Raw genomic sequence first — 12,421 nt, forward strand, 5'->3', positions numbered from 1 at the left:
TTAACAGAAAATAAATCCCCTTACAAAATCTCCCTAAACAGGCCAAAGGAAAGGATGGATAATAAGTTAATATGAGATACCAAGGATGGAAATTCCATAAGAGTTCAGACAACCTAAGGTACAGCCACCACAGCAGAGCTAAAGAAAGGAATGTACAAGAGGTCAAACTCATGATTACAGAGGTAGGGAAAAATGAGAAAACAAAATTAAACAGAAATATGACAACTTTAAATTTCAGGCATTAGGCTGCTTAACCAACTAGGACAGAGAGAATGAGCCAGCAGGGAGAGGATGCAAGCAGATTTTTGGATGAACTGGATTTTTAGACATGTGAAGCAAGTGAGGCAATTCTGGAGAAAATTGGAGTAGGCAAAAATAGAAATGACACAAGGAAAAGAGATCCACCAATTCGACACCAAGATTGGAAATAGTTGTTTAAATGGAGACAAAAATTGGGGCAGAGTTCAGAATGGTCTGTCACAGTGTGGACTTTGCAAGAAGGATTAGTGGGCGAACACAATGATTCAACAGGCTTTAATCTTTCGAGGGAAGGTGGAGTAGGTTGGCCCACATCCTCTGGAATTAAATGAAGTCGTAAAAATAAGATTCTGAGGGAACTGATAGTTTAGATCCTAAGAGAATGTTTCTGTGTGTGTATGTTTGCGAATATGGTGGGGGCTGAGGTGAGAGGCAGGTGGTATTCAGAACCAGAGGCAGAATTTAAAAATTGGCATCTTCCATTTAACACTGAAACAAGGAGATTCTTCTTTTCTCTTAGCAGGTTATTAATCTTTGGAATTCTCCTTTGGAGGATGGGTATATTAGAATATACTCCAAGCTAAGTGAAAACTGTTACTCAATCATTAAGAGTTTTGGAGAGCTGACAGGAAAGTACAGCCAAAGCCACAATCATATTTAATGCAGAACTGCCAGTGTAGAAGGACCAAATGACCCAAGTATTGTATTCTCAACAATATTTACTTTGAACAAAACTGCAGTTTGCTCACGCTTGAATGCTAAACAATCATTTTTCCAGAAAGGGGAGAATGAGATCCCCAGGAGGATGAACAATGGCTGACTCTCTTTTCATATACCTCATGAGCACAAAGGCATGCATCACATAACCTACTTTATCTCAAATTCAGAACAGCTAACATACAGTGAGGATTTGGTTAATTATAATTCAGCCATAAGGATAAGAAGAAGAAAATGACATAACAAGGAATTTCAATACTCCTATCCATAAATTAATGCGTTTTTCTCATTTTATGACATGATACAAGTGCTTAACTGAACATAAGCTTGCTTATCTCTAGATATTTGTGATTTTACAGAACATGGGAGTTATAACTTTACCATTCACTATCATGTGTTGACTTTAGCCACTTGTTCCCTTTTACACTACAGGTGTTTCACATCAGTTTATTTTTGCATGAATGAATATTCCAGGTGAAAGTCACAAGGATTAACTTGTTTTAAGTTTGCAGTAAATGAAATGCAGAAGTGAACCAATATCTTAAAAAAAAGGAGGGAGTGAAAAATTGTTAAGCTCAAGTCCAAGTTATGTTTTCCCCAACTGTATAGAGCTATCTATTTGTGTTTCATAGGAAAGTGATATCAATAGCTGGGCAAAAGGTAGTTTGTGAGGAAACTTGAAACATTGATCGATGTACCGTCAGAGACGGTTGGTTCACTTTTGCTGGACAAGCTGGAACGCACTTCTGCGTCTGTCAACGTAACTTAGTGGAGCCTCATCAAATTATTAATGTAATCAAACCATTGAATGAAAAAGCATTCTCAGAACTCCTCTGCAGATGTACCCCACGCGAAACTCACCCCAGAGTCTGACGTACAAAGTCCCATTTCATCACTTGTGCAACTGTGTTTGGCTGAGCCCAAACTTTGTTTCCAACTAAACTCTATTTGCTAAGACTGGTGAATTGCAAGAACCTTAGAGAGATAGAGATGTACAGCACGGAAACAGACTCTTCGGTCCAACTAGTCTTCGCCGACCAGATATCCCAACCCAATCTAGTCCCACTCAAATCCCTCCAAACCCTTCCTATTCATATACCCATCAGCAAACCAAATACAGCAAATACTTCTGAGTAATCTCACATTGGCATTCACCTCCACACCATTTGCTTCATTCTCTATCATTCAGTTATTTTTCTGAACCATTTATATGGGTCATTTCAAAGGCTCACCTGAGAACAACTCTCATGCCTCATGCTTTGAGTAAACAAAACTCAATTTGTTTGCCCTTCATTCTGTAACTTGCAAATATTCAAACTTAGAACAAGGATACAGAAAAGGGGCCTGACAGAGCAAAACAGGAAAAGTAAACGGCAAGTTAAAAATGGATGTCAAGAAACAATTCTGCAATGATGACTACTGGAGTAGTGTCTGGAGGAGGGCAGTGGGGAGAGGTTCATTCAACAAGCAGATGTGATGAAAACTGAAAACAAATGGTTCATGTAAGGATGACTACATTACACTGCTTGATAACCCTCTTCAGTACTTCTCTTGGCTTATCTCTGCTCACTTTTACTCAATGTTCCAGAGTAAACAGCCCCAGCCTGTTTTAGATTAGATTAGATTACTTAAAGTGTGGAAACAGGCCCTTCGGCCTAACGAGTCCACACCGGCCCGCCGAAGCGCAACCCACCCATTCCCCTACATTTATCCCTTTACCTAACACTACGGGCAATTTAGCATGGCCAATTCACCTGACCTGCACGTCTTTGGACTGTGGGAGGAAACCGGAGCACCCAGAGGAAACCCACGCAGACACAGGGAGAACGTGCAAACTCCACAAAGACAGTCGCCTGAGTCGGGAATTGAGGCAGCAGTGCTAACGACTGTGCCACCGTGCCGCCCAAATGTGGCCTCAGTTATCTGCTTTCTCAAGTTTTTGTTGGGCTGGACAGCATCCACTGAGCCTCAAAAGGAATTTGACTAACAGGTTCTACTAAATCTCATCCTGGAAGTGTGATGATAGGCTTTTCTTTCAAATGACAGATTAGTCAATAACATTTGTTCATTTGCATAGCAAGATTGCAAGATGTTAGATTTTCATACACTTGTTAAGATATTTATACATGCTAGGATTTTAACGATAAATGTAACAATGAGATAATCAGTGGCTTTACATTCCCCTGCATATATTTTTAAAATTTTGCTAATCTCAGACCTGGAATACATGGAAGAAAAGTTTTTAAAAATTCAGCTGCAATCGTTGTTCAATTGGTTTCTGTGGAGAATATCAGAGATTAAGTATGAAACTCAGCCACAAATTTGGCAAACTGCTGAGCAGTTTAAGTGACCAATGTATTCCTTCTGTTGCTCTTTCTTATGTTGTGATTAAGTTAAAGTCTCACGTGATTCTTTTTCCACAGGTACATGGAGTTCTTCCTAATTGAGGCCAAGACTCTACACAGATAGGCTTCGGTGATCAGGCCTCAAAGAGTTAACAGCTCTTAACTCAGTAAAAGGGTTCAGTTCTGGATCCTCTTTTCTTTGTCATTTATGTAAATTATTTGAACAAAAATATAGAAGACATAGTTAGCAAGTTTGCAGATGATACCAAACTGTCCAATATGCCACGAAGTTAAGAAGATTTTCTAAGATTACAAAGGGATCTTGATCAAATAGGTCAATGGGCTGAAAAATGGCAGGCAGAGTTCAATCTGGATAAGTGCAAGGTATTGCATTTTGGTATAACGAACAAGGGTAGGACTTATACAATTAATAGTACAGCCTTGGTTCGTGCTGTAGAACAGAGGGACCTAGTGGTACAGGTACATAAATCTTTGAAGTTTGCGTCACATATACACAGGGTGATTAAAAAGGCATTTGGCATGCTCAACTTCATTGATCAGTCTGTTAAGTATAGGAGTTGAGAAGATATGTTGAGGTTGCATAGGACATGGTGAGGTCTCTTCTGGAATATTGTGTCCAGTTCTAGTCGCCCAGTTACAGAAAGGATATTAGGCTGGAGAGGGTTCAGAAGAGCGATTTTTGAGAAGATTTGTATCTCAGGTGGAAGTTCAGGTTGTACATGTGCTCACTGAGCTGGCAGGTTTGTTTTCAGACATTTCACCACCATGCTAGGTAACATCAGTGAGCCTCCAATGAAGCGATGGTGTTCTGTCCTGGTCTCTTAAGGTGGGTAATAATATTTCCGGTTCTTTTTCTCAGAGGTTGGTAAATGGGGTCTAAATCGAAGTGTTTACTGATGGAGTTCCAGTTTGAATACCAGGCCTCTAGGAGCTCCATCAATATACACATCAATTTGGACCCCATTAACCAACCTCTAAGAAAAAGAACTGGAAATGACATCACCCACCTTAAGAGACCAAGATACACAGATAAAAAGCATGACAGAACACCATTTCACTGGAGGCTCACTGATGATGTTACCTAGCATAGTGAAGTCATGTCTGAGAACAAAGCCACCAGCTCAGCGTGCAAACTTACAACCCGAGGGTTCAGAAGAGATTTCCCACAATGTTGCGGGTATGGACGTTTGAGTTATATAGAAAGGCTGAATAAGCTGGGACTTTTTCCACTGGAGCATAAGAGGCTGAAGGGTGACCTTATCAAAGATTATGAAATAATGAGGGGTATAGATAGAGTTGATGGCAGTTGTCTTTTCCCTAGATTTTTTTTTGGGCGGGGGGGTGGAATTTCAAGGCAGCACATTTTTAAAGGTGAGAGAATGAGAGAAGAGAGATTTTAAAAAGATATACGGGATGAATTCTTTTTACACAGCGAATGGTTCCTGTTTGGAATAAACTTCCCGGGGAAGTGGCAGATACAATGTTTAAAAGTTATGTGGATAAGTACATGAATACAAAAGGCTTGGAATGATATGGACCAGGAACAGGCAGGTGGGACTAGTTCAGTTTGGGATTACATTTAGCATTGATATGTTGGACCCAAGGGTCTGTTACCATGCTATATGACTCTACTTGGTTTCACAGCATCAAACATCCTCCTACAATTCACAGAAGTGTAGTTTTTCAAGGGTTTTTGAGTCATTCTCACAATTTGGGTATAGCTGGTAAAGCTAGAAGTCAACTATCCACATTAATTTGATGTGGTGTTTCTCATCAAACCATTGTGGACTGAGGGGTGATGGCTCATTCACAAAGCTGTTAGGCCAGGAGGCCCAATATTTTAACTTACTAATCATGAATGAAAAAACAGTGATACAAGCAAGTAGAATGGTGTGTGACTGAGAGGAAATTGTGGAACTGTTGCATTTCCCATGCATGTGCTGTCCTTACCTATTAAGTAATGATAGTCATTGGGTTGGAAATGCTCAGAGTATTTGTGTCATCAACAATCTTTGTGCCATCACCAAACTCAATAAGGGAGCAAATATTTCAGCTATTTGGCATCTATTTTCATCACTACAGCTTTAAAGAGCTTGACAAGGTAGATGCTGAAACATTGTTACCTTTTGAGCAAGAGTCTCGGACCAGAGGTCATAATCTCAATGTAAGGAGTCACTTAAAACAAAGCTGAAGAGGATGTTTTTTGTCTCAGAGGTGAGTGAATCTGGAATTCTTTGCAGAAGACTGCAGAGTTGAGTTGTTTAGCACATTCAAGGCCATGATAGAAAGATCTTTAATCGGGGTAAGGATTTCATAAATTATGGGGACAAAGCAGAAAAATGGATTTGAGAATTATCAGACAAAATCTAATTGGACGGCAGATGGACTGCTCTTACGTTTTATTGTCTCTGACTCCGCCCCGCCTTAGATTACCTACTGCTTAAACTCTCACCCATTCATTTGGTACCACCAGGAACAACTGCTTCAATGCATTTCTGGTTTATCTCCCACTTTCCACCCTCCGAAAATCTAATGTTATCTAAAATTCTGTGGTTCATATTCTGTATGCTTACTGATTTATAATGATCCCTCAATTAATTGGGGTCTCAATTTAACAACTGTCATTCTTATTTCTAAATCCCTCCATAGCTTTCAATTTCCCAGCCCTACAACTCTTAAATATCACTCTGTTCCAATTTTAGCATCTTGAACATCTCCAATTATACTTGTTCAACCACTGGTGGTGAACCATCAACTGCTAAGGCCCTGCATAAAATTCTGACTTCAAAAGAGTCCTTAAAATCTACTTTTTTGATCCAGTCTTTGGTTATCTGCTTTTATTATTCTTTGTATCAGAGTACAAAATTTTGTTATGCTGCTCACCTGAATCACCTCGGAATGTCTATTGAATGCAAGTTCCGGTTTTACAAAAGTTCAATTGATCAAGGTATAGTTATCTGTTCTGGGTAATAGAGAGCTGGACACAATAACCTTATACAACACCATCTTGTGTTTAATCATCAGGTCTGCTGATTCCTATGTGTCTGAGCCCATGTATTTTCTGTTACAGTAATTCACAGTAAGACAATTATCAAGCTGGGGAATACAAACAATTGCCAAGAAGCAACTTGTAATGGACCTGATTTTGAGTAATGTTTTGTGTGAATGAAAGACTTGGACATAATGGGAAAAGGTGAACAACTTAAATATCCAGTTTGGAGGAGAATAAAAAGGATGAGTTGGACAGAAAAATAAAAAAGTGCTACAAAGATTGAATAAACAAAAATTTACTGAACGTAATTAGGAACAGACTTGACAAGGCACATCTTAAAAATGAAGAGACTTCCAAAACACATGTGATGATGATGGAGAACCAAGGTCTCAATACCAGAACCAAATGTGCCAAGGAGAATTATGTTCTGGTGAATCCCTTATAGCCTGCAACATTGACAAAATGTTGTGCGTGAGCATCTGAATGGCATCTTCAGCAACTGATTTAAAATTAATCTTGGTTCAATGGAACACAACCATACATTACTTATATTCATATTTAACAAATCAAAACGGCTGAACAATAGTGTGAACTGTTCTAAAAGAAAGTCAGAAATTGTTGTCCTTAGATACTAAATTGTATTCTCAACCTTAACACTTATGTTTCCATGAAGCTACAATTCAGGATTTTGTAACACGTGCTTTCTATGAAAGCACATCTCCTCAACTTACTTCCAAATTTGAGAATCAAGGCATTTGTAAACAATTTTCAGCTTGTTGCCTTAAATAAATAAATGTCAAAAAAACACTTTTTAACTATCACCTCAGAGGGTCAAAGTATCAGTGAACTAAAACATACAATGATGACTGCGATATTAAACAAGGAACCCACAATGACTAAGACACCATGAATAGCTGAAATTTAAAGGTAGAGTGCACAAGGGTTTTAACAGAATCAAATGTCCCATTACAACAGAGCAGCAACTAGCAAGTCAAACAGAAAAACTATGCACCCAATTCAAGCCATGGGAGTAAGGGCAGAAAAGATTCCTGAGGCTAGTGTCTTGAATCAGAGTTTTGACAAAGACGTGAATATTTCAGTGTCAGAAAATGTGAAGTGATTTAACAAAAAAATAAGAATTGTCTACAATTATTTTTACAACTGAGTCTACTGCCTGATAGAGAAGTGGAGGGAGATTCAATCATAGCTTTCAATAGAATTGGACAATCATCTGAAGAGAAAAACATTGCACTACAGGAAAAGGTTAGGGCTTGGAACAGCCCATGTTGCTCTTGCACAGGCACAGCACAAAAGGTACAGTATACTCATAGCAAATTTGCACAAATATTTATACAAAGTACTAAGAATTTTTAACATACTTATTGAGAGATGAATATTGGACACCAAGAACACTGTGGTTTGCCAGAATAATGATAGTGGGCACTTTGATGCCCAGCTGACAGGTTAGATAGGAATTTAGTTTAACATTGCATAAGAGCTGACCACCCAGCATGCCATAAGGATTGACCCTCCAACAGGGAATTGTTCCCTCAACCATGAGGTCAGTTGGCTGAATGCCTGGTCTACAATACAGAGTGACACCAAAAGCACAGATTCAATTCCTACTATTCACAACGTTACTCCCTCTACATTGGGAGAACACCTATAGTCTGTCCATAAAAATCCTGCAAGCTTCCAGTTGCCTTTCACTTCAACACATCATTCTGCTCCTTGGTCAACATTTTGGTCTTGGGTTTGCTGCAGTGCTCTGACAAAACTTGAAGGGCAGCATCTCATTTTCCACTTGGGCAGTAAGCAGTCTTTAGGATTCAATAGGGAATTCAATAATGTTGGAGTCTGAACACCTCTCTCTAAGTTGTTTATCCACTCCCAAACTCCAGGCCCTGTTATCATGTTGAAAAATGTAACGCTGGAAAAAGCACAGCAGGTCAGGCAGCATCCAAGGAGCAGGAGAGTCGACATTTCAGGCGTAAGCCCTTCATCAGGAATGTGGAGGGGGAAGGGGGATGAGAGATAATAGGGGGGACGGAGGAAGGCAGATGGGAGGGGATTGTGATAGATCAAGCAGGTAGGTGGGAAGGAAGAAAGATAATCAGGTATGTTAGGTCAAGAGGGCGGTGCCAAGTTGGAGGGTTAGATCTGGGATAAGGTGGGGAGATATGAAAACTGGTGAAGTCAATGTTGATGCCACATAGGGTCACGAGGTGGAAGGTGAAGCTTTCTTCCTCCAGCTGGTGGGTGGATTGATTTGGCGGTGGAGGACGGCCAGGATTTGAATGCTCGAGGGAGTTGAAATGGTTGGCCACAGGGCTTTGGGATTGTTTGGTGCGTGTGGACCAGAGTTATTCCCTGAGCCACTCTGCGAATTGGTGCTCAGTCTCCCTGATGTAGAGGAGACCACATCAAGAGCAATGGATACAGTAAATGAGACGGGTTGATGTGCAGGAAAATTGCTGCCAGATTTGAAATGATCCTTTAGGGCCTTGGACTGAGGTGAGGGAGGTTTTGTGGGTGCAGGTTTGTGCAGCAGAGGAACGTGCCAGATTTCGAAAATGGGTTGGTGGACAGCATGGGATCTAATGAGGAAGTCACAGAAGGAGTTATCTCTGCGAAACGTAGATAGGGGTGGGGAACAAAGTATATGCTTGGTTTCCATCCTCCCATCCCCACACCTTATCCCAGATCCAATCCTCCAATCAGCACTGCCCTCTTAACCTGATCTACCTGTCCATTTTCCTTCCCACCTATCCACTCCACCCTCCCTACCAACCTATAATAATCACCTCACACTTGCATCCATCTATCTATCCAAGGGGAATGGTGGCACAGTGGTTAGCACTGCTGCCTCACAACACCAGAGACCCGGGTTCAATTCCCACCTCAGGCCACTGACTTTTGTGGGCGGCACGGTGGTTAGCACTGCTGCCTCACAGCGCCAGAGACCCAGGTTCAATTCCTGACTCAGGCGACTGACTGTGTGGAGTTTACACATTCTCCCCATGTCTGCGTGGGTTTCCTCTGGGTGCTCCAGTTTCCTCCCACAGTCCAAAGATGTGCAGGCCAGGTGAATTGGCCATGCTAAATTGCCCGTAGTGTTAGGTAAAAAAGGGGTAAATGAAGGGGAATGGGTGGGTTGCGCTTCGGTGGGTCGGTGTGGACTTGTTGGGCTGAAGGGCCTGTTTCCACACTAAGTAATCTAATCTAATCTATCGCCATCCCTTCTACTTGCCCCTCACCCCCACCCCCAATTTCTCTCTCTCAGCTCCCAATTCCCTCCTGATGAATGACTTATGCACAAAACATCAACTCTCCTGCTCCTCAGATGCTGCCTGACCTGCTGTGCCTTTTTCCAGTGCCACACTTTTCGACTGACTCTCCAACAGCACCTTGGAACCCTCCAACCATATGGCATCAATGTAAATTTCACCAGTTTCCTCATTTCCCCTTTCCCCACCTTTTCCCAGATCCAACCTGCCAACTCGGCACCCCCTTCATGACCTGTCCAACCTGTCCATCTTTCCTCCCACCTATCTGCTCCACCCTTCTCTCTGACCTATCACCATGACTCCCACCTTCATCTATCTTTCACACTCTCAGCTACACTCCTCCCAGCACCACTCCTCTCCTATTTATCTCTCCAACCCCTCGGCTCACAAGGCTTATTGCTGATGAAGGGCTTTTGCCAAAATGTCAATTTTCCTGCTCCTTGGATGCTGTCTGACCTGCTGTGCTTTTCCAGCACCACATTCTCAATTCTCCAGCATCTGCAGTCCTCTCTTTCTCCATTATCATGGGCTGCTTTCAACACAGTCAACCAATTTCACCTACTTATTATCCCTGTTATCAACTTTTCTCCTTCCTTGCCTTGCTATCAGCCATCCCTTAGTCTGTCCTTCTCATTCTCTGAACTCCCTCACAACTCGTTCACTTACCTTTTAGTCCTCTTCCCCCAAACCTTCCACCACTGTCATCAGCATAAACAGTAACTTTTCAGAGCTGTTATCAGCACAGGAGGAGGGTGACTGGATTCAAAATGTCAACTCTGCTTTTTCACCACTGATGCTGCCAGAACTGCTGAGTTTCTCCAGCAATTTCAATTTTACTTCAGATGTTCACGATCCGCAGGTCTTTACTTTATTCAATTCCCGGCTGAGACAACCGTGAAGGCTCCACTTTCTCATCATTGCCCCCTAGCCTGAGGCGTGGTTGACCCTAAGGTTAAACTCACAACTAGTCATATCTCTCTCTCTCTCTCTCTCAAAGAATAACTCCATGATCCTCTGGGACTATAGCGACTTCACCTTACTAATAGTATCAACCTAGACTTTGAGCTCCAATCTATTGAACCCACGTCCTCTGACTCGGTTTTGGGTGTAAGGGGGGGGGGGGGGGGGGGGTCAGTGTTAGTCACTGAGAGGCGCCTCCCCTTTGGAATGAGGTGGTCGACAGTACAATTAGGCAAAGCAGAACGGACAGAAATCATATCAAAGTCAAACCGTTAATTCTGTTGTTCTCCCTGCAAATACTACGTAACCCGCTAAGTTTATCCGATTCTATTTCAAACCGACCGGGCCCGGGTTTCACCACCTAATAGATAGGAACCTGTAAACGAAACTAACTGTCCGGAAGGAGAACTCAAATCGCTGTGAGCAGTGACCAAACCAAAACATGGACGGAGCTTCCCTCACCTGTCACGTATTGGAAAAGCTCGGAGTCGATGTCAGGGAACTCGTGCCGGATGATTTCTACATAAGTCGCCATATTCGCTCCGCCAGCCAGCCGGCCGGCTCGTCAGCACCGCGCCTGCTCAATGACGCATGTGCACAACGCTTGCCGGGATTTGTAGTTCCAGAGCAAAGGTTAACGTGAGACTGCCGAGGTCGGTGGACTTCAGCTCCCAGGAAGCAATGCGCAAAGACCCTCGGTCACCCCAAAGCCTGGTGGGTGTTTGAGGGGGTGGGATGCCTGTGATTGACAGGCATGGTCGTGTAGTTGGAATAGGGTAAGGCCTGTGGTAACGCGTTGACCAAATGTTTACTGATCTCACTGGACAAAAGCTGATTGATTTTGTTCATATCTGAACTTATACTGCTTTTCCATCAAAATGTGGGGTTTACTTTCCATTCTTCTTTCTTCATGTGAGGGAAAAAAAAACCCATTGGACATGGAACTCATCCAATTCTGTGTGGCAGGAGCTTTGAATCTTGAAAAGTGCTAATAAGGTAAGATTGCTGCTTCTGCCTGACAAAAGCCTTAGGCAATTGTGAAGAAGTCATATCAGACTCAAAAAGTTAACCCTGTTTCTCTCTCCACGATATTGTCAGACCTGCTGAGTTTCTCCAATAGTTTCTGCTTTTATTTCAGATCTCCAGCATCTGCAGTACTTTGTTGTAACCTGGTTTTGTTTATGATTTGGAGGTGCCGGTGTACAAAGTTAAAAATCACAACACCAGGTTATAATCCAACAGGTTTATTTGGAAGCATTAGCTTTCAGAGTGCTGCTCCTTCATCAGGTGATTGTGGAGTGTAAGATCATAAGACACAGAATTTATAGCAAAAGTTTACTGTCCTTTGTTCAGTTTCATTGCAGGTTTGGTTTAGGATTATTACCATCTTTGTCAGTTGTGAGATCTTGCTGAGCACAAGTTGACTGCAGCTTTGGTTTCTTGCATTATTACTGTGACTGTAGAATTGATTGGCCGAAGGGCAGATTTACTGTTCATTTCTTCTTGCCTTGGAGTCTTGTATTTTCATCTTCAGTTTTTGTGAAAGTCTGCCATTATCAATTTCATTTAGTTATATAACAGTATGTGTGGGGGCAGGGGCAGGGCCATGAACATAATACGGGAGGAGGTTTCCCTCTGCCTCTCTCAGACCTGCTTAGACAATAAGATAGGAGCAGAATTATGCCAAAGACTAGATATTGACAAGGTCTACCAGTAACTATAGGACATAGGAGCAGAAGAATTCAGAGCATGATTACACCATTCAGCCTCTTGAGCCTCCTTGCCATTTAATTGTGTTCAATTCTGGTCACCACACTACAGGAACGATGTGGAGGCTTTGG

General features: G+C 42.0%; 1 protein-coding gene across 2 annotated transcripts in view; it reads right to left on the minus strand.

Moving 5' to 3' along the window:
- The window catches only part of abcf3 (ATP-binding cassette, sub-family F (GCN20), member 3), a 102,048-nt gene extending 90,892 nt beyond the window's left edge, over window positions 1-11,156 (minus strand). For both annotated transcript variants that reach the window (XM_072572178.1, XM_072572179.1), the window contains exon 1: window positions 11,043-11,156. In XM_072572178.1, coding sequence (XP_072428279.1) covers window positions 11,043-11,115 — 73 coding nt within the window. In that variant the 5' untranslated portion in view covers window positions 11,116-11,156. The remainder of the gene's footprint in view (window positions 1-11,042) is intronic.
- Window positions 11,157-12,421: the final 1,265 nt, after the last annotated feature.

The sequence above is a fragment of the Chiloscyllium punctatum genome, chromosome 6 (genome assembly GCF_047496795.1).
Source record: "Chiloscyllium punctatum isolate Juve2018m chromosome 6, sChiPun1.3, whole genome shotgun sequence".
Taxonomy (NCBI): domain Eukaryota; kingdom Metazoa; phylum Chordata; class Chondrichthyes; order Orectolobiformes; family Hemiscylliidae; genus Chiloscyllium; species Chiloscyllium punctatum.